The following is a 24060-nucleotide window of genomic DNA, read 5'->3' as shown; positions in this document are numbered from 1 at the left end:
TTGTAAGCGTTTATTGCTATGTTTACTTTGAATAATTAACATTAACATGTGTTGATGTCTGTACAAGAGACCATGTTTACAATGTAATTGTATGCCCATTTGATAGGATATTGTTTGTAAAAAGAACAACTTAAAAACTTACTGAGAAGATAAGAGAAGATCGCTTTTTACAATGGACCCTGCATTACAAATTCATTCTCATAAGAGATGTGTTTATTTTCCCCTGGCTCAGATTTGGAAAACATACGGAAAAAATATGTTAGGGTAAACTGTAAAGATGTGTCGTGTTAACGGCAACTGATTTAATTGAGCTGCGCCGGGGTTTGATGCATAGTTTCGTCCCAGATAAGGATGTGCTGTCAACATAGGCTCATCATTAACGACACGTGATTTTGTAAAGGTTAAACGGATTACTCTTTTAAATGAAAATCCACACTAGACGAAGTGTCCCTTCCGGGCTCAAACTGGAAAATACCTGTAAATACAGTAAAATCATAATAATCCATGAGTCATAACTTTTCGATGATTTTCAGGGCTGACTGATCCCAACATTTAACATTAAAAACTCTAAAAATGAACCATGCAAATCCTCTTTTTGACCTGAAAACCACGACAGTACGTTTACATGAAAAAATAAACACACGAAATTTTATGTCGACGAAAATAAATGAATATGAAGTAAGCAAACATAAACCTCAGATATTTCTGTAACAAGGCCCCTAATTTATCCCTTTCTCTCCCTATAGAGGTTTGTTTGGAGCCCTTGACAACAAGCCGGGCCCAGTACGAGTACAGCTCACAGGGGCCGTTGTCTGGGAACGGAACCTTCGATGGCGAGCCCTGGAGGCCCCTTTTCTCCGACGCTACACCGGCATTGACCGTCAAGTTCAGGTTTGTTCGCGCGTGTTTTGAAAACATGATAGATCTTGTTTGTATGTGTGTATGGGAGGGGGGGGGGGGGGGCTGGGCTTTATAAGTCTGCACAGGTTGCGCCATGGTCTTTTTTGTTGGGCCCAATTCTAGATCTTAAAATGTTTATTTTTTACCCCAAATTTTAAGTTAAAGAAAATTGTTATACAGTAATTGTTGTTTATAATTTTCAACATTTACTTAATTTTCCTATCCAATTCTAATAGCTTTTTAACCGTAAATATTTTATTGCAGACATTCTTGTTCTTAATATGGCCCCGTTCTCCTTCCCAAAATTGTGAAAAAACACATTTGATTACAGGGCGGCGATGCAGGTGCGGCAGGTAACTCTGCGCGGCTCCACCCTCACGGCGCTCCTCGAGTACCAGACACCCGCGGGCGCCTGGGAGACTGAGTATGACAAGGACGGCAGACCTAGGGTAACTCATGTCTACTGACTCTCGTAGTTCAATTGTTAACGAGGGCTTTTCTTATATCTCCAACTAGAAATGGCGCGGCAGAGGCCGACGCGTATCCCCACGCCGCATGTTTGACCCAGGGGGCGCCCAAGGGTTGATAATGGGGCCATGCATAGTTGAGATTGACCGTATTGTCATAAAAGATGTTCAGTATCAATTTGAAGTAAATCGATGTAGAAATGAAGAATATATATTAAAAGGCAATTTTGGGTGGGCGTGGTCTATGTGGGTGAGGGCGAGGTCGCCACAGGGTTGGTAATGGGACCATGCATTGTTGAGATTGACTTATTGTCATAAGAGATGTTCAGTATCAATTTGAAGTAAATCGGTGTAGAAATGAAGAAGTTAAAGTAAAAGGCAATTTTTGGTTGGCGTGGTCTATGTGAGCGTTGTCGCCCCAGGGTTGGTAATGGGACCATAAATAGTTGAGATTGACCGTATTGTCATACGAGATGTTCAGTATCAATTTGAAGTAAATCGGTGTAGAAATTAAGAAGTTATAGTAAAATGCAATTTTGGTGGGCGTGGTCTATATGGGCGGGGCGCCTCAGGGTTGGTAATGGGGTCATGCATAGTTGAGGTTGACCGTATTGTCATAAGAGATGTTCAGTATACATTTGAAGTGAATCGGTGTAGAAAAGAAGAAGTTAATGTTAAATAACATAACAAAATGATTGAAAATATCTGCCTTGGCCCCACCCCAACCCCCATAACTTTTGACCCAGGGGTCATATCAAAATTCAAAACAGTGCAGGGTCGCACATATGCTCATAGCTACCATGTGTGTAAGTTTCAAGGTTTTAGTGCTTATTGTGTAAGAGGAGATAGTGGCCAGGACGGACGGACGGCGCAGATAACCACAATTTTCCCATATATATACACAGGCTAATCAGGGGCGACATTTTCAGATAATATGATACTCTTCTAGCGAAAATCCAGTTTAAACGGAAATTGTTGTCCCTGATAAGCCTGTGCGTATTTCACAGTCTCATCTGAGATAACGCTTAACGCACATGCATTAAATCCCCATTTCACAGAGCAAGGCTATATACATGTGTGTGTATATCATTCCATGCAGCAAGTTTAAAGTTTTCTTTGCATAGGTCTGTTGTAGCCAATATGATTAAGTATTTACTTGCGTCAGATTTTCGGATACTCCACAAGACACCATCGAACAAGGTATATCCATGTCAAGGATTTTGTCCGAAGCTATTAAGTATCCACCCCATGCTATCTAAAATTTATTTGTAGCCAATATGTTTAAGTATGTATCTTGGGTCATGTTTTCCGAGGGAACACATACAATGAGACCAGTAAACTGCAGTCAAAATGTTTGTTCGACACTTCGGGCTGGCTTTAAGTATGTTTTTTTTTTAATAATTTATGTCACGCAATGTATTTCGAGTTTGTCAAAAAATGGACTTGTTTAACAATGTTGTAATTCATTTGTTTCTGTTATGTCAGGTTTTTCGATTGGACAAACCGGATGTGACCACCAAGTTCCGGTTCGCGCCGGTTAAGGTCACTGCTCTGCGTGTACGTATCACATCCGGGGGCGGCGCTTATCTTCAAGTGGAACTGTACGGATGCCAAGTTGGAGTCATAGGTAACGACTTATAAGTATTGCTGTATTTATTTCAAACCATTTTACCTCCATTGCATCAAAAGGTTTAATGAACCATTTAATTGAATAACACCAGTATTTGGTGTCTTCTGGGCAGATCTAACGAATACTCTCTCAGTGGGGATCGAACCCGCGGACACCATATCCATTACGCCACAGAGACCCTCGTATTGCATTTATTTGGAGTCATATATAGCCGCTCGGCAATATTGCATTATTCGGAGTCATAGGTGAATACTTGTCAATGTAACATTATGTGTAGTCATATACATGCTACCACTTGTAAACATTACATTATATGTAGCCATGGGTAATTACATGTCAATATTGCACGCTTTTAAATCATAGGAAACTTCTTGTCAATATGTCATTGGTCACTACTTCTAAATATTACATTACTTGGAGTAATAAATAGCCACTCGTCAATCTTGCATTATATGGAATTATTGATAACTACTTGTCAAGATAACAGTATATGTAGTAATAAGTAACTACTGTCAATATTACACTATATGTAGTCATATGTAACTACTTGTCAATATTACAATTATGTGTTTTTTTGTAACTGCGTGTCAATATTGCATTATTTGGAGTCATATGTAACTACTTTTAAATACGGCATAAAAAGGAGACATTTTAACCACTTGTCACTATTGCATTACTTGCAAACCCAGTAACTATTTGTCAATATTACATTACTTGAAGACATAAATAACATGGCAATACAGTATACACTGAAGAAATATGTTGTAAATACAGCATTATTTGCAGACATAGGTAACAATTAATCAAAATTTCATAACTTTCTGACATTTGTTTCTACTTGTCAATATTAGTTTATTTGCATATATAGTTAAGTACTTGTCTATATTGAATTATTCGGAGTCATAGGTTGTTTCTTGTAAATACAGCATTATTTGGGGCCACGGGTAACAATTTGTAAATGCAATATTATTTGGAGTCACTGGTAACAATTTGTCAATACAGCATTATTTGGAGTCACTCGTAACAATTTGTCAATACAGCAATATTTGGAGTCACTGGTAACAATTTGTCAATACAGCATTATTTGGAGTCACTGGTAACAATTTGTCAATACAGTATTATTTGGAGTCACTGGTAACAATTTGTCAATACAGCATTATTTGGAGTCACTGGTAACAATTTGTCAATACAGCATTATTTGGAGTCACTGGTAACAATTTGTCAATACAGCATTATTTGGAGTCACTGGTAACAATTTCTCAATACAGCATTATTTGGAGTCACTGGTAACAATTTGTCAATACAGCATTATTTGGAGTCACTGGTAACGATTTGTCAATACAGCATTATTTGGAGTCACTGGTAACAATTTTCAATACAGCATTATTTGGAGTCACTAATAACGAATTGTCAATACAGCATTATTTGGAGTCACTGGTAACGATTTGTCAATACAGCATTATTTGGAGTCACTGGTAACAATTTGTCAATACAGCATTATTTGGAGTCACTGGTAACAATTTGTCAATACAGCATTATTTGGAGTCTCTGGTAACAATTTGTCAATACAGCATTATTTGGAGTCACTCGTAACAATTTGTCAATACAGCATTATGCGTAGTCATAGATAACCACTTGTTAATAAAATTGCATTTTTTTGGAGTCATAGGTAACAACTTGTCAGTATAAAATTATTTGCAATAATAGGTAATCATATGTTTATAAAATTGCATTATTTGAAGATCTAGGTAACAACTTGTCAATATTGCATTACTCTCAGTCATAGATAAGCACTTGCAAATACTGCATTAATTGGAGACATATGTAACCGCATATCAATATTTGATTATTTGGAGACATGTAACCGCATATCAATATTTAATTATTTGGAGTCATACGTAACCTCTTGTCAATATAACATTATTTGGAGTCATACGTAACCTCTTGTCAATATTACATTATTTGGAGTCATACGTGACCTCTTGTCAATATTACATTATTTGGAGTCATACGTAACCTCTTGTCAATATTACATTATTTGGAGTCATACGTAACCTCTTGTCAATATTACATTATTTGGAGTCATACGTAACCTCTTGTCAATATTACATTATTTGGAGTCATACGTAACCTCTTGTCAATATTACATTATTTGGAGTCATACGTAACCTCTTGTCAATATTACATTATTTGGAGTCATACGTAACCTCTTGTCAATATTACATTATTTGGAGTCATACGTAACCTCTTGTCAATATAACATTATTTGGAGTCATACGTAACCTCTTGTCAATATTACATTATTTGGAGTCATACGTAACCTCTTGTCAATATTACATTATTTGGAGTCATACGTAACCTCTTGCCAATATTACATTATTCGGAGTCATACGTAACCAATTGTCAGTATTTACTATATTTGGAGTCATACGTAACCAATTGTCAATATTGCATTACTTGGAGTCATACGTAACCGCCTGTCAATATTACATTATTTGGAGTAATACGTAACCAATTGTCAATATTGTGTTATTTTGAGTCACAGGTAACTACTGTCAATATTGCATTATTTTGAGTTATAGGTAACTGCTTGTTGATATTGCATTATTCGGAGTCCTAGATAAGAACTTGTAAATCATGCATAATTTTGCGTCATATGTTACCACTTGTCAATATAATGACATATTCATTTTCACAAAATGCAAGGGCTAACTAAAATAAAAAAAACATGTTCTTTACACAAATGCTGCAAGGAGTTATTATCTCTTTACTAGTGACACTTTTAAATTTTGAACATTAAGGACATCAGTGTGCTTTGAATTTGTTCTCCTTACAGAGACTACGACACCCTCCGTGACGACAATGTCAGAGTCCGTTCTCACAACAGTTAGCAGTCTACAAGAGTCGAGCTCCACCACAGGTTAGTTTAAACCTATTTATGTCGGTTCGATTGCATTAAAAGCCTAAGGCTCATTGAAACTCTCTTACGTCCATTCCTAGGTGGAACCAGTACTTGTGATAAAATTTACTATTGACACTAAACTTAGAACCTCCCAATATAAATACATCAAGCAAAATAATACTTAACTTCATAAATGCAATCTTGTTCTGTCAGCATTATGTGATTTGTGTTATATGCACTCAAAAACAAATACTCACATATTTTGGGATTGTCATGTCATTCAAAAGTTTTGAATTGATATCAAACACTTTATTTTCAACAAGTTAGAAAGGTTAAAAACCATTGAACTAAATTTTGCAATTACACCATTCTGCATTTTTACAATAGCTGATTCCAACAATGCACACATGATAAACTCTATGGAATTATTAACAACACTAATAGACGCTTTTGTTTATTTTTTTAATAATATAATTTCAATCGAGGAATTAATCGCGACTACGCAAACTAAATTACATATATTGTATAATCGCTGGGTGCTTTTTATCTCCAATTAGTAAACCTATCATAGAAAACTACTTTAAATACATGTATACTTTTTAACAAAGGTAAACCTACCTTAAAGCAACATTCACGTTTTCCCTTATTTTACCCATATCTTCATGTACTCTTGTAATGCTATCCCATATAAGTGAAAACCTTGAAATCATGTTTGAAATTCACACATATTTTATCCACAACAACCATGACCTTTATATATGTTATGTATCATAACTAATATCAAAACATGTTAAACAGATATACTCTTTTTGTGTATTTTAAAAATAAAATGTTATATGCAAAATATCACATGTTTAAAGAATGAAACTACAAAAAAAATCTTACGCAAACAATTCACTATTCTGTAATATAATTATCGTTGGTGGCAATTTTCGTTGATTGACCAATCCACGAATACAACCCTGACGAATGAAAATCAAAATGACCTTCTTAATCAACCTTTTTGTTTTAATCAACAATTCATGACTTTACGTGTCCACGAATAAATCATTTTTAAAGAAATTTAATGCCAATAAATTTAAAAGATTTTAAAATATGTTGAATATTTAAGAACAGCCAGTTATGGATCGGTGACTTTTTACCACCAAACGGTCAGTAAGGCTTAGATAAGGATGTTAACTAATGTTGTTTTTTAGATCTCGTAATGTTCAACAAATTAAGATCTCTATGTAAAAACAACGCTGATCTATCCCTTAGTACTGACGGTAGTTTCATTTAAGAAATTAAAGTAATATTTGTAAAAATTATGACAAGTGAGTTTGACATTATTTAAATTCGGTCAGTTTGATTTACAGCCGGATACTGTCAGCAAGACATTTCGTCGATGCAAAAAAATGAATTTTATGTGGTCAGGTAAATTTCATGAATTTCCGACAGAAGAAAAAAAAGGAATTCGCGCGGTAATTCTCTGATATGTTCCGATGTGTTCCGATGTGTTTGTGTTAAAATCATGGATCGGTCATCCCGCGAAATAAACCAAAAGAAATGTCCCTCAAATAATAACGACTAATCAGAAATCAAATTTCGGAGTATTATCATGACATGTTTTGTTTTTCAGTTTCCCTGGTGACCCCCTGCTTCGTCTCCGAGAGCATGTCGAGCCCCCTGTCCATCCCTTCAAACGTGATCTTCACCGACGACGAGGCTGCGATGAAAAACATCGACAACATCCGACCGGGTAGCGTTTCTCCGCTGCTCATCAGGAAAAATGATCCGGTGATCCGCATAGTCCTCCCGGTTGTGTTTGTGGAGTCAGTTGCACTGGTGACGTCGACGAATGTTGACAGCTTCAGGGTGAAGGTCAAGCGCCCGATCGACTCGACATTGAAACCTGTCAGCGGAGGAAAGGTAGGTCCATTGACTTAATCAAACCGAACCATCTACCACAACTGACAACTATCCTTTTATAATTGTGTATCTAACGAAAATACAACTAACTTTTACTTTGTTCCATGTTCTGAAACTTACAACTATCCTTCATTTTATGATGTAATCTACCGAAACTTACAACTATCCTTCATTTTTTGCGATAATATACCGACCCTTACCACTATCCTTTATTGTATACGTTAATCGACCGACACTTACAACAATACTTCATTGGATGCGGTAATCTACCGACACTTACAACCATGCGTCATTTTATACGGTAATCTTCCGACACTTACAACTATCCTTCATTTGTTTGCAGTAATCTACCGACACTTACAACTGTCCTTCATTAAATGCGATAATCTACCGACACTTACATCTATCCTTCATTTAATGTGGTAACCTACCGACACTGACAACTACCCTTCATTGTATGCGGTAAACGACGAAAACTTACAACTATCCTTCATTTTATGTGGTAATCTACCGACACGTACAACTATCCTTCATTGTATGTGTTAATCTACCGACACTAACAACTATCCTTCATTGTATGCGGTAATCGACCGAAACGTACAACTATCCTTCTTTTTTTTCGATGAATTACCGAAACTTCTTATTTTTTCAGAAGTTTCTGCCTTCAGAACGTGTGCCAATCAACCATGCAGTGATAGAGGTGGACATAGAGCTGTTCGGCACGGCGCCCTACCAGCTGCGCATCAGCGTCATTGCCTGCTATCCAACAGGTATACGCATTTCAAGGCATATTTATACGAGCCTCGGTTTTAGAAAACGGGGCTTAATGCATGTGCGTAAAGTGTCATCCCAGATTAGCCTGTGCAGTCCGCACAGGCTAATCAGGGACGACACTTTCCGCTTAAACTTGATATTCGGTAAGGAGGGACTTCCTTGAAACTAAAAATACCATAAAAGCGGAAAGTGCCGTCTATGATAAGCCTGTGCGGACTGCTTATCTGGGACGACACTTTACGCACATGCATTAAGCCCAGTTTTCTCAGAACGCGACTCATTTATATGAGCCTCGGGTTTAGAAAACTCAATGCATGTGCGTAAAGTGTCGCCCCAGATACATCTGTGCCGGCTTATCAAGGAGGAAACCTTCCTCTTTGGAATGTTTCGTTTAAAAGAAGTCTCTTTTTAGCGAAATTCCAGTAAATGTGGCAAGTTTCGATCATGATTACAAGTCTAGTGTAATCTAGTGTGGAGTTTTAAGGCTAATCTTGGGCAACACTTTATGCGCATGCGTATTGCGTGTTTAGCATTTTAATGCTTGATTTAATGAAATTAACTTAAACTTTTGTTTTAAATATTCATTGTTTAAACAAATCTATATATAAAGGATCTATTTATGTGGGAATGGTGCAGAATCTTATACCCCAAGATTGTCGATAATATGCCTTCATATTTAATATACCATTTGATTACATGCTTTTTGCTATTTCACAAACATATACATGGAGTAAATCATATGTTGAATTTAAAATTCATATATAATCTGTATAAATGATACCATTTCAGGATCATCAACTCTATCAGTCGTATCGGAAACTACACCTTCGTCGAGTTTACCAACCACCCCTTTTGTGTCGTCATCAGAATCAGAGACCACTCCTGGCGTGACGTCATCAGCAACAACCCCTGGTGAATCGTCATCAGCAACCACTTCTGGTGTGACGTCATCAGAAACAACTCCTGTTGTGTCGTCATCAGAATCAACTCCTGGTATGTCGTCATCACAATCAGCAACAACACCTGGTGAATCGTCATCAGCAACAACTCCTGGTGAATCATCATCTTCAGCAACAACTCCTGGTGTGACGTCATCAGCAACAACTCCTGGTGCAACATTATCTTCAGCAACAACTCCTGGTTTGTCTTCATCAGAATCAACTACTGTTATGTCGTCATCACAATCAGCAACGACACCTGGTGAATCGTCATCAGCTACAACCCCTGTTGAAACATCATCTTCAGCAATAACTCCTGGTGTGACGTCATCAGCAACAACTCCTGGTGTAACATCATCAGAATCAACAACAGCTTATGGTTCGTCGTATCCAGAATCAACTCTTGGTGTGTCTTCATCAGAAACAGGTCCAACAACTCCTAGTGTGTCGTCATTAGAATCAACAGCAACTCCACTTGTATCGTCATCAATTTCAACAACAACTCCACTTGTTACATCATCAGTATCAGCAACAACTCCACTTGTTACGTCATCAGAATCAGCAACAACTCTACTTGTTACGTCATCAGAATCAGCAACAACCCCATTTGTTACGTCATCAAAATCAACAACAACTCATGGTGAATCAACATCAGCAACAACTCCTGGTGCGTCGTCATCAGAAACAGGTTCAACAACTCCAAGTACTGCATCCACTCCAGGATCATCAGTTTCCTCAAGTGAAGTTACAATGTCAAGTGAACCAGGTTATATTTCTACGCCCGGCACAAGCTCTACCCCAAGAACTGCCTCTTCAGTATCATCTAGCACAGGCACATCGACACCTTCTGTAACAGAGTCATCGTCTACAACTCGAAGCGTTTCTTCCCTTTCAGAAACAACTAGTTCTCTATCTACTCCGGGCACACGTTCTACTCCAGGATATTCCTCTTCAGTATCATCTAGCACAGGAACGGTGACACCTTCAGTTGCAGAATCATCATCAACAATATCTAGTGTTTCTTCCGCTACTGCAACAACATCTGCAGAATCATACAGCACAGGAACTGCGACACCTTCAATTGCAGAATCATCATCAACAACTTCTAGTACTTCTTCCTCCACTGAAACAACATCTGCAGAATCATATAGCACAGGCACAACGACACCTTATGTAACAGAGTCATCACCTACAACTTCTAGTACTTTTTCCTCAACTGAAACAACATCTGCAGAATCATATAGTACAGGCACAACGACACCTTCTGTAACAGAGTCATCAACTGCAACGTCTAGTACTTCTTCCTCCACTGAAACAACATCTGCAGAATCATACAGCACAGGAACTGCGACACCTTCAATTGCAGAGTCATCATCAACAATGTTTAGTGTTTCTTCTGCTACTGAAACAACATCTGCAGAATCATATAGCACAGGCACAACGACGTCTTCAGTTGCAGAATCATCATATACAACTTCTAGTACTTCTTCCGCTACTGAAACAACATCAACAGAACCATACAGCACAGGCACAACGACACATTCAATAGCAGAGCCATCATCTACAACTCCTGGTGTATCATCATACACTGAAACAACAAGTTCTGTCACTACTCCTGGCACAAGTTCTATTCCAGGAACGTCATCTTCAGTGTCATCTAGTACAGGAACAGTAGAATCACGATCAACAACCCCTAGCGTTTCTTTATCCTCCGAAACAACTAGTTATATTTCTACAACAGGGACCATTTCTACTCCAGGATATTCATCATCCGTATCATCTAGCACAGGTACAGCGACCTCAGTAGCAGAATCATCATCAACAACTGCTGGTGTTTCTTCGTATACTGAAATAACATCGTCAGTAGCATCCACCACAGGCACAATGACCCCTTCAATAGCAGAATCATTATCAACAACATCTAGTATTTCTTCCGCTACTGAAACAACAACTTCAGAAGTATCTAGCACTGGCACAACGACACCTTCGTTAGAAGAATCATCTACAACTTTCAGTGTTCCTTCCTCCTCTGAAACAATAAGTTATCCGTCTACCCCTGGTACAAGTTCTACACCAGGATATTCATCTTCAGTATCACAAAGCATAGGAACTGCGACACCTACTGTAACTGAATCGTCATCTACAACTTCCAGTGTTTCTTCACTCACTGAAACAAGTTCTGCTTCTACTCCGGGTACAGTTTCAAGTCTAGGTAGTTCAACATCGTCGGTAAATTTAAGCACCGTCTCGGAAACACCTTCAATAGCAGAGTCATCATATACAACCCCTGGCGTTTCGTCCGCAATAGAAACAACACGTTCTGTTTCTACTCCGGAATCAATGTCTAGTCCAGTTAGCACCATATCGACAATGTCTTCGGAAAGTGAAAGTACTATATATGTTTCTTCCTCGGTATCTTCATCATCATCGTCAACTCCTAGTGTATATTCATCTATGTCACCGACAAGTTCCATTACAACTCCAAGTACATCAGAAGCTCCTAGCTCATCATCCATCGAGGTTATAGCAGGTAATTATTGTTTTTTTTTATCGTACTTTACAATGTTTTTCGCTCAGCTGTAAATCAGGAAATTTTCATTTAAAAAGTGAGTGAGCGCGTTTAAAATTGATACATACGCTAGTCAGACTACTAACGTGTGGTTTTGATCAATAAGTTTTAGAATCCGATTTGTATTTTTTTTATCTGCAAACTTGTGTTCCTTATTTTTGGAATTTAAAAATTTGGTGCGCGTTATAAGTGGTTAAGTACGGTAATTATCTTAAGATTCTGCATTAGTTACACATAACCATATTGATGTTTCTTATGATGTTAAATTGCATTACGAACCCTACTTCTAATTAAAAAAATCATACCCTAAATTCAAATTCGGCTTTGCTTATACTCGCATCTCACGGTTTTGGACGGAATGTGTGTTTTCTGTAAGCATTTTCATGGGTAGCGTTTAGGATAAACTTTAACTATACAATAACTAATATTGTTCAAAGCTGCGAGTTTTAAAAAGCAAAAGGTCTTCTTTATTGGAAAACTGGTCTTAATGCACTTTCCGCTGGTATGGAATTTTTCGTTTAAAGGTAGTCTTTTCTTAAAGGGGCCTTTTCACAGATTTTGGCATTTTTTTAACTTATTCATTAAATGCTTTGTATTGATAAATGTAAACATTGGATCGTAAAAGCTCCAGTAAAAAATCAAGAATAAAATTAAAATAAGGAAAAGAACATTGCCCGGAGTAGGTTTCGAACCAGTGACCCCTGGAGTCCTGCCAGAGTCCTGAAGTAAAAACGCTTTAGCCTACTGAGCTATTCCGCCGAGTACACATACTTAACGTATTTTATACATTATATAAGCAATCTTCGTAGTTGCACAAAATTTAACGACAAAAACAGAACTCTCCAAATTATTCAATCGTTACGCGTTGAAACGCTTTATAATTTTTAGGTTTTAAAATCGTCAAAAGATGCATATAATGGCTATATTAGAGCATGGTAATTGTTCAGTTTTACTGTTTCCTCACAAATATCATAACTCAAACGAAAATTTGCGAATCTGAAACAACTTTTTTCAATTTTGTCAATTTACCAAAGCGTGAACAGATCCCTTTAACGACGATCTAGTTTAAGCGGAAAGTGTCGTCCCGGATTAGACTGTGCGGACTGCAACACTTGGGGCAACACTTAACGAATATGCAATAAGCCCCGTTTTCCCCAGAACAATGCTGATATAAACGCTAGTGTTGTCAGCTGTTAGATTTCCAAATCATTACTGTAACATGGTGTGCTCCAATCATTACTGTAACATGGTGTGCTCCAATCATTACTGTAACATGGTGTGCTCCAATCATTACTGTAACATGGTGTGCTCCAATCATTACTGTAACATGGTGTGCTCCAATCATTACTGTAACATGGTGTGCTCCAATCATTACTGTAACATGGTGTGCTCCAATCATTACTGTAACATGGTGTGCTCCATTACTGTAACATGGTGTGCTCCATTACTGTAACATGGTGTGCTCCAATCATTACTGTAACATGGTGTGCTCCAATCATTACTGTAACATGGTGTGCTCCAATCATTACTGTAACATGGTGTGCTCCAATCATTACTGTAACATGGTGTGCTCCAATCATTACTGTAACATGGTGTGCTCCATTACTGTAACATGGTGTGCTCCATTACTGTAACATGGTGTGCTCCAATCATTACTGTAACATGGTGTGCTCCAATCATTACTGTAACATGGTGTGCTCCAATCATTACTGTAACATGGTGTGCTCCAATCATTACTGTAACATGGTGTGCTCCAATCATTACTGTAACATGGTGTGCTCCAATCATTACTGTAACATGGTGTGCTCCAATCATTACTGTAACATGGTGTGCTCCAATCATTACTGTAACATGGTGTGCTCCAATCATTACTGTAACATGGTGTGCTCCAATCATTACTGTAACATGGTGTGCTCCAATCATTACTGTAACATGGTGTGCTCCAGGACTAACAACACGATGCGAAGTGATCGAGGGAATGAGCAAGCCCTTGTTTATTGGAAGAGACAGCATCGTTGACGTCAAGAACGAGTCGCTGGACGACGTTGACATGCTAAGGCCAAACAGTCTGCGGCCATTCAGCGTCGACAAGGACGCGTTCACTGTCAAGATCTGGTTTATGCCGGCCATTCCCATAGAGTCGGTGAAACTGCCGACGGCTGAGAACGTGAAATCTATTACGGTCGAATTTGTTCGTCCGGACAAGAATGCTACGACAGTTCTGGCTGCTCAGGTGCATTGCGTTTTTGTGGGATATTGTATTTTTACCATATATTATTTCATGAATGCATGTTAAATACAGAGTAGTATATTCTTCTATATGAAATGGGACATACGAAAATATTACTAAAGTTGCACTGCCTTTATGTTATACTTTCGTTTACCTCTTCTTGGATATTAAGTACATTTACACATTATTCAAATTATTCTTATTTAAGATATATATAAAGCCGCTGCCTCCGAAAACTGAAATTGCTTTAAAAATGATACTGACACACTCATTATTGTTTTCTATTTTCAAGTTAATTTTCCCTATGAAGTGACTCTTTGTTTAAGCGTATTTCTCCCTTTAAAACTAAAATGGAGGTTGTTAAAGTAAGGAACTATTCGTTGATTTTGAAAGTTGATGGGATTTTAAAATGTATCTTACCTTTCATTTCAAGGACGTTTCTCCATCTACAATAGTCCAGTTCCTCGGATTACCAGACGCAGTTGACATTTTAATTACGTTCTCGCGAGACCAGTCTAACAAAACCATGAAGTTCAGACTGGAAGTGTATGGCTGTTTCCGCTACATGACCACCACCGCTGTTCCGACTGTATCAGTCTTCACAACCGTGTCGTCTTCGTCTGTCCTAACTACGGAGTCAAGTCTCGCGTCATCGTCTCTGACAACAGAACCCAGCCTGACGGCCAGCCAAGGGATCACCTTGGGTTACGTTAGTTCAGAGACAACAACTGCTTCGTACAGCTCTGAAAAGACAACGCCGCCTTCTTACACTACTGTACAAACAACATTGCCGCCAATAGTCACCAGTCACACTGCATACACGACCTCGTATGTAACTGTATACACCACCGGTAAGTGAGGTGCTATAGTCACCAGTCACACTGCATACACGACCTCGTATGTAACTGTATACACCACCGGTAAGTGAGGTGCTTGTAGATTATTGTTGAAACCAAGGGCTAGATTGAACTGCGCCACTCGTGAAAATATTATTTTCTATAATCACTCGTGAATTAAAATCGATAATCCACCGAATCCAACAAATATCCCCTATTTCTATTCTTTTTTACGTAGCGGTAAAGTTCAATCGTCCCAAATCAAGCATATAGTCTTTATAAGTAGCAAATGCCCACTTAAACTTAGTCTTATAGAAACTATTGTTAAATCATTGATATTCTTCGGCAAGAAATTTCGTGGTTTTTAATGTCTGTTGTGGACACGTAAATTCGTGCAGTTCTCTTTTAGAACAAAAGTCGGTCATTGTCAGATGTGTTTGTGTCAAATTCGTGGATAGGGGAACACACGAAATCAACGAAAATTAATGACCCACGAATAATAATGAGTTTACAGTAAATTAGAGTCAATTTGTCAAACATTTTGCTTTTTTGATTGGTCATTCAGTCTACATAAAATATTAAAAGGGTTTGCAACGAACTTCTTCGATAATTCATATGCGAGTGAATTTAAACTTCTAATATACCATCACCATACAGAACATGTGCAAGACACTTTCATTCCCACTGATATCACTTATTGTTAGATATCGAATGACGTGTCGTTTTTCGCTTTTGATTATCGTGTGTCGACCTCAACGGGTGACAGGCGACATTCAAAGCGACGCACCATACGGTACACACCCATGGGGCACTAAATACGTAATCCAGAGCGACGCGCGACATTTCAATCGACAAGCGACATAATACCGCATAGATGTTGTGCAATGGTCGACTGTCGACACTACCCAACGTAGCACTTCAGACGACGTTTAAAGCGACGCGCCACATTTCAAACGACCCATGACATTCAATTGAGCACACATTGCGCACAATAACCGTTACTGAGTGTCAACCCTAAGTTGTTTTCACTAAAAGCGGCGCTAAAATCGACAGGTCACATTCAAAATTAACTGGATTCCGTACTTAGCTCAACCAAGTCGAATGATACGAATTATCAGAATACCACACTGGCATTGTCAAATCATAATTTTAATGGAACAACAAATGTCGCTCATTTCATGGGTTGACGGGTCCACGAATTTCACACAAACACATCGAAAAAGAAAAAACACAAATTCATATAACAACTAAAATCTGAAATCCACAAATTTACCTGTCCACGAAAACGTCATAAACAAACACACGCCATTTCATGACAACAAAAATTAATGATTTTATATTATTCTCAACGTAACCTTGGTTGTTTTCTAGAGCCCTGCTTACTGCTGAAGGGCATGGAGAGTTATCACGATATTCCCAACGGCAACATTCGCACGAACGACATCACAGTGGATGCAAATAGACTGCGTCCACAGCTCGGTAACCCACTCAAGTCCCACCGACCTAACTTGAAGGCAAGCACTTGTTATCGGTATATCAGAGCCGCGTTCTGGTTTCTGAAAGGAAAATCCAGTTTACGAGCCGAGTGTTGTTCCTGATTAGTCTATGCGCATTGCACTTTACGCACATGCATGTAGCCCATTTTTATAACGGGGCTTGAACATACACATTCATATTTGAACATGCAAATAAATATTTCAACATGCAAATTAATAATTGAAAATGAACATTTATATTTCAAAATGCAAATGAATAGTTGAACATGCGTATCTATATTTGATCCTTCGATGAAAGTCAATCACCGGTATGTTATAGTGATTTCAGGTGAACGTTTATGCTGCTAAGGCAGTACAGATAATTTGCATGTATAAATAGCTAAAAATGTTAGCATGCATCATATCGCCCCCCTTGGTGTAAAAAAGGTACCACGCGACATTGCAATTAGAAGGCACGTGATACCTTTGTGCACCAACGGGGCGATATTTTCCTCACTTAACATCACCTTTGATATTATAAATGTAAGCAGTAGTCAACTTTCTAAAGTATGACCAAAATATTAGTAGATTGGTTACCTCCCCTTATCTATCGCTACTCTCTATATTAAAGTCAACGGAGTTAACAGTTATATTCAACGGGGAACCAGTTAAACATATTAGCCTCGCTCTGGGACAATAGGGCTTACTTCGTGTTCATTTTGTCGTCTCGGCTTAGCTTTAGCGGACGACATATGCTTATCAGGGGCGACACTTTCCGCCTAGACTAGATTATGGTTTAAAAAACAATTTCCTTTAAAGAGAAATTCCATACAAGCGGATAGTGTCGTTCCTTATACGCCAGTGTGAAATGCATAGGCAAACGTGTGACGAGACTTTGTGTACATGCTTTAAGACCTGTTTTCCTAGATCGCTGTTCAACTATAAGGTTGTATATCACACCGATCTGTTAAAACTAAATTACTTTCAAGAAATCGTAATTATTACATTTCATTTTGTCTTATTTGTTATAAGACTATTAAGTATATCTTTAACAATGGCAAAGTAAGTGCATTAGCAATCAAAAGTGTTGTACGCAAAAAATCACGACCATGGTCTAGTATAACGATCATACTTATATTATTATGAGTCAATTTTAGTGTGTGTCTTTCTAATTGTTTTAGATCTGACAGTGTGGCCATCATGCTCAGAGTGTTTACATAGCAGCTTTTAAGTCCGACTCAAACATGAGTTTGCGAAAGAATATATACATACTCATATCGACGAGATTTGAGATTGTTTGTTTCCCGACCGACATTCTTAATACTCAGCAGATTGGATACTCAAATCTTATCTCTTGAGTTGGGAACCAAAAGTGAGAGTTATACTGGCCACTGTTGTTTATTTATCTGCTCTATGTTCCAGGTCACGGTAGACCTACCTCCATCTGGGGTGATTGTGGACCGATTGGAATTGCCGGACCATACTAACATCAAGGGGGTGTTCGTCTTCTACACCAGGCCTGGCGACGACACTCTGGTCACTCTTAACAGCGGCAAGGTATGTGCCACAGTTGTAACACACTGGTTTTCGTATCAGCCTCGTTCTGGGTAAACCTGTTCATGCATGTGTTGCATTTTGTTATTCTGCTGTTAAATAACACACATTTTATAACGTATGACACACATCAATATTCTTCATGAGAGACACAAAATTACAAATTTACAAGTACATCGTAAATCACAATAAAACGTTAATGAACCTTATCAATGGCGTAATATGTCCAGCATGATAGCGTTGAAAATTTGTATATGCAGTATGATCGCGGTGAAACATTGTATGTGCAGGATGGTCGCGTTGAAACATTGTATGTACAGCATGTTCGCGTTCAAACATTGTATGTGCAAGATGATCGCGTTGAAACATTGTATGCACGGCATGATCGCGTTGAAACATTGTATGCACGGTATGATCGCGTTGAAACATTGTATGTGCAGCATGATTGCGTTGAAACATTGTATGCACGGCATGATCGAGTTGAAACATTGTATGAACGGCATGATCGCGTTGAAAAATTGTATGTACAGCATGATCGCGTTGAAACATTGTATGAACGGCATGATCGCGTTGAAAAATTGTATGTGCAGCATGATCGCGTTGAAACATTGTATGTACAGCATGATCGCGTTTAAAGATTGTATGCACGCCATGATCGCGTTGAAACAGTGTATGCACGGCATGATCGCGTTGAAACATTTATGTACAGCATGATCGCGTTGAAACATTATATATGTGCAGCTTGGTCGCGTTGAAACATTGTATGCATGGCATGATCGCGTTGAAACATTGTATGTACAACATGATCGCGTTGAAACATTGTATGCACGGCATGATCGCGTTGAAACATTGTATGCACGGCATGATCGCGTTGAAACATTTATGTACAGCATGATCGCGTTGAAACATTGTATGTGCAGCATGATCGCGTTGAAACATTGTATGTACAGCATGATCGCGTTGAAACATTGTATGCACAGCATGATCGCGTTGAAAGATTGTATGTACAGCATGATCGCGTTGATACAATGTATGTGCAGCTTGATCGCGTTGAAACATTGTATGCACGGCATGATCGCGTTGAAACATTGTATGCACGGCATGATCGAGTTGAAACATTGTATGCACGGCATGATCGCGTTGAAACATTTATGTGCAGCATGATAGCGTTGAAACATTGTATGTACAGCATGCTCGCGTTGAAACATTGTATGTACAGCATGATCGCGTTGAAACATTGTATGCGCGACGTGATCGCGTTGAAACACTGTATGTACAGCATGATCGCGTTGAAACACTGTATGCACGGCATGATCGCGTTGAAAAATTGTATGTACAGCATGATCGCGTTGAAACATTGTATGCACGGCATGATCGCGTTGAACATTGTATGTACAGCATGATCGCTTTGAAACATTGTATGTACAGCATGGTCGCGTTGAAACATTGTATGCACGGCATGATCGCGTTGAAACATTGTATGTACATCATGATCGCGTTGAAACATTGTATGCACGGCATGATTGCGTTGAAACATTGTATGCACGGCATGATCGCGTTGGAACATTTATGTACAGCATGATCGCATTGAAACATTGTATGTTCAGCATGATCGCGTTGAAACATTGTATGTACAGCATGTTCGCGTTGAAACATTGTATGTACAACATGATCGCGTTGAAACATTGTATGTACAGCATGATCGCGTTAAAACAATGTATGTGCAGCTTGATCGCGTTGAAACATTGTATGCGCAACATGATCGCGTTGAAACATTGTATGCACGGCATGGTTGCGTTGAAACATTGTATGCACGGCATGATCGCGTTGGAACATTTATGTACAGCATGATCGCATTGAAACATTGTATGCACAGCATGATCGCGTTGAAACATTGTATGAACAGCATGATCGCGTTGAAACACTGTATGTGCAGCTTGATCGCGTTGAAAATGTTTTATTGTTTTGCTAGTTCAGAGAACGATCTTTAATCGCATTATGATATGATTCCTCGAATGCCAAATTGACAACTTAGACAGGAATACCTGTGAGCACTCTTGTACACCAATTGTATTGTTTACAGAATTCGATATTGTAATCTGTAAAACTCATGAGATAATATGAGCCGCGTTATAGAAAAAACAGGACTAAATGCATGTAATGTAATTCTCGTCCTATTTTAGCCTGTGAACTCTCCGAAGGCTTTACCAGGGACGACACTTTCCCCTATTTTTTAACTTTTTGTATATAGGAAGTCTCTTCTATATGAAAATTCAGTTACGGCGAAAAGTATAGTCGCCGATAAGCCTGTGCGGATTTCACAGGCTATTCTGCGTCGACACTTTACGCTCAGTTTTTCCCAAAACGCGGCTCCTTTCTTTGTCATCCTGTTACAGCCACTTCCGGCTGACGCAGCCATACAAATGCCTAGGAACGTTCCGATAGCGCGCGTGGTTGTTGAGGTGGTGGAGAAGAACATCGTGCAGGACGCCATCTTGATGACTCTGCAGATTTGGGGTTGCTTTGTTCCAGGTATATCAATCTACACAGAAATAATTTTTTTTAGGGACATTAATTCTCGTTGATTTCGTGGGTTTACCGATCAACGAATTCAACACGAAAACGTCGATAGATTTAAATTCCAATGTTGTTTTGCTCAAAAACCAGAAATCCACGAATTGTCCACGAAAACCATTGAAATGAAAACACGAGTTTGTATGCTTACGAATATAGATGATTTAATAGTACATGTATTCGGATTTTCTGAGACAATTGATGAATTTTTTTTTAGTAATTATAACTATTTTATTTTGTTTCTACGTGCAACATTGATCTAACGAGTTGGTGAATAGATACATTGTTATATCTCCAATCAACAGGAAGTTTTATTAGGTTTATTAGGTAAGCCATATAATTATACACGCCGGATAACATATTGACACAGCACAATCTCTAAAAACTTTTACTTTCCTATCTTTCTAAAGTTTAAAAATGATGCTACTGATGTTGATGTTAAGTAGATATCGTAGATTCCTGTTTAGGTTAATGCAACGTTAATACGCACATGGTATATAACTGTGTTTATTGTAGAAATGCTTTTTCCTTTCCATTTCATGGCGATGATAACATGCGGGCTTTTTTTCCAAAGTAATTATTTTATTGATGAAAGATATAGTATATTAAACAAATAATAAACCGTAAACGTCTTTATATAAACTTCCTATATTAAATATTAAAAAAATGTATGAAGACATTTCCCATACAGTTGTTTAATTCGATTTATGAGCACCCATTGACAAACTTTAAACTGTAGTTTCTTGTTAAATTCTAAAGAAATTAAAACAATCTAGGATTTTTCTAACCAGTTTGATTATTAGAGACATATTATCCGTACACTGTTTCAAATCTTACTTACTTGTATCCATCTAAATGCTGCAAAACTAGACGAATTCATTTCAGCCTCGCTCTATGGAAATGGGGTTTAATGCATGTGCGTAAAGAGTCGTCCAAGATTAGCCTGTGCAGTCCGCAGCGACGACACTTTACGCTTTTATGATTGTTTTCGTTTAAAGATAGTCATTTCTGAGCAAAAATCCATTTTATGCAGAAAGTGTCGCCCCTGATAAGCCCGTGCGGACTGCACAGGCTAATCTGGGACGACTCTTTACGCACATACATTAAACCCCATTTTCTCATAGCGAGTAACCACAAATATACATTCCAACACAATCGCATTCTAAAATATAAACTAGTGGACTGTATACCGCTGTAAGATAACACTGATATGACAAGAAATTATCCGAAATCTATATATTTACTGGCAGCACGCATAAATGCAGCCTGAGTTAGGTGACTGGTAGGAACTGGTCTTCAAATATGACCCGCGCCCTGGTAAAACAGGGCTTAATACATGTGCGTCAAGTTACGTCCTAGATTAGCCTGTGCAGTCCGCACAGGGCATTAATGGACAAAACGTTCCGCTTAAAAAGGAATTTCCCTAAAAATAGACTGATTATAAACAAACAAACAAATACAATAAAAGCGCAAAGCGTGGTCCCTGATTTACCTGTGTGGACTGCACATGCTCTATAAACATGCGAGCTGTAAAAAACGATTAAGTTGAAAAATAGATAAATAAAACACACAATAGGTTCCGGCGATAGTAACGTTTTACTGTACGGTACGATAAAAAAGGAGTAGCTTAAGCTCGCCCTAATTTCATTGTTGAAGCTCTCAGAGCCTGCTCCATGCTTCTATTCTCTATTTAACCTGTTTAACCCATTTATGCCTAGTGGACTCTCCCATCCTTCTAAATTGGAGAAATTTATTTCCAAAATTAGAGATTTCTAGAATATTTATTTCTATATTTAGAATATTTCTTACAGAAATTCCTTTAAGAAAACAGCGCAGACCCTGATGAGACGCCCCATGATGCGGCGTCTCATCTGGGTCTACGCTGTTTGCAAAGGCATTTTTTTCAAGACTCTAGGCATAAATGGGTTAATAGTGACTCATAATTAAACTCAAAGCATCCGAGGTTTTGGGCAATAGAAAAATAAATAACTTTTCAACAATAATATGAGGGCAACACGATAAGGACTACAATCAGGAGATACGTCACTTTTAACATAGGAGATAATTGTTATATTAACATGTAGAAGTATTTGATCGCCATTCTCTTCAAATATATACATCGTCAAATATGCCAATAAAATAAATTATGTTAATTAAGTACTGATACTTTATAATCATATGATAGAGAATTAATGCATCTTCGAAAACTGTATCGTATCGTAAAAGTGTACTACAATTTTTTATTCAAACGGTCCCCACTCCCACATAGCTTAGTAGATATCGTCGAGTCCACAATTAATTGTGATTCTGCACATTGTATTACAACAGTAAACGTGAGTTGTGCTGTGCATTACACAAAAATGTATATACTTAATAAAGTGTTACGTCATTTCAGAAAATGAAAAACTGTACTTGCATTTGACAAGCCCTTTTATTTCTATTGCTAATTTGCGAATTGAGACATTCGTTTGTGATTTGCTAACCAAGAGTATATACATGTTTTTAAATGTGAATATTTTTTTACAAAATGTGATAACATCATTGTTCCCCTTTCTCCTGGTTTTGACCAGGTTTTCCGAATGAAAAAACTGATTATTAGATTTGCGAATGTCGGCGGGCGGGCGGGCGGGCTGGCGGGCGGGCTGGCGGGGGGGGCGGAACAAGCTTGTCCGGACAATAACTTTGTCGACGGTGTGTCTCACGAAAGAATTACGTCAATATCTCTAAGGTCAAGGTCGCCACGACTAAAAATAGATTCATTTTTAAACAAAGGGGGATAATTATAAACAATCAGTTCTGTTTTAGTTGTCTCCCTTTATCAGACTTTTTTCCAATTAAAAACCTGATTTTGTGACAAATTTGTCCCTTGTTATCTCATTCAAATGAAGGTATCAGTCTGCGATTTTTCAAACTTTAAATACGTTTACATTTAGGACAGAAAATGTGTTATTTTTTTTATTTAATATGGTGTAAGTGATATGCCCCGTTAATGTTCGCGCCTAAGACATATGGGAAGCTGTTTATATGAGCGGTGAAAAGGGGTAGTTTATATTTAAAGATTTAAAGCTGTAATCATCATCGTCATCTTCATCATAATCATCATTTTCGTCATCATTATCATCATCATCATCATCATAATCATCATCATCATCATCATCATCATCATCATCATCATCATCATCATCATCATCATCATCATTCCCTTGACCGTTTTTTCCGTTTGGAAAAATTAGGGACGACAAAGACATCCTCCGCCGGTCATTTATGTTGTTGGCCGCTAAGATTAGCTCATTCCACGGGCAG

At 38.1% G+C, this 24060-nt stretch overlaps 2 protein-coding genes across 2 annotated transcripts in view; both read left to right on the top strand.

The window, feature by feature from the left end:
• LOC127840424 (SCO-spondin-like) overlaps positions 1-5922 on the top strand; it is an 88152-nt gene extending 82230 nt beyond the window's left edge. Inside the window, exons 45-48 of the mRNA XM_052368839.1 lie at positions 747-891; positions 1232-1349; positions 2853-2994; positions 5834-5922. Coding sequence (XP_052224799.1) covers positions 747-891; positions 1232-1349; positions 2853-2994; positions 5834-5922 — 494 coding nt within the window. The remainder of the gene's footprint in view (positions 1-746; positions 892-1231; positions 1350-2852; positions 2995-5833) is intronic.
• A 1629-nt stretch (positions 5923-7551) lies between these two features.
• Positions 7552-24060, top strand: part of LOC127840423 (uncharacterized) — a 61465-nt gene continuing 44956 nt past the window's right edge. Inside the window, exons 1-8 of the mRNA XM_052368838.1 lie at positions 7552-7807; positions 8460-8577; positions 9371-12049; positions 14035-14321; positions 14752-15169; positions 16526-16668; positions 18052-18186; positions 20580-20715. Of these exons, the coding sequence (XP_052224798.1) occupies positions 7553-7807; positions 8460-8577; positions 9371-12049; positions 14035-14321; positions 14752-15169; positions 16526-16668; positions 18052-18186; positions 20580-20715 (4171 nt within the window). The 5' untranslated portion in view covers position 7552. The remainder of the gene's footprint in view (positions 7808-8459; positions 8578-9370; positions 12050-14034; positions 14322-14751; positions 15170-16525; positions 16669-18051; positions 18187-20579; positions 20716-24060) is intronic.

The sequence above is a fragment of the Dreissena polymorpha genome, chromosome 8 (genome assembly GCF_020536995.1).
Source record: "Dreissena polymorpha isolate Duluth1 chromosome 8, UMN_Dpol_1.0, whole genome shotgun sequence".
Taxonomy (NCBI): Eukaryota; Metazoa; Mollusca; class Bivalvia; order Myida; family Dreissenidae; genus Dreissena; species Dreissena polymorpha.
Note: the sequence above shows the minus strand (reverse complement) of the source record. Positions and strands in the feature narration are given on the sequence as shown.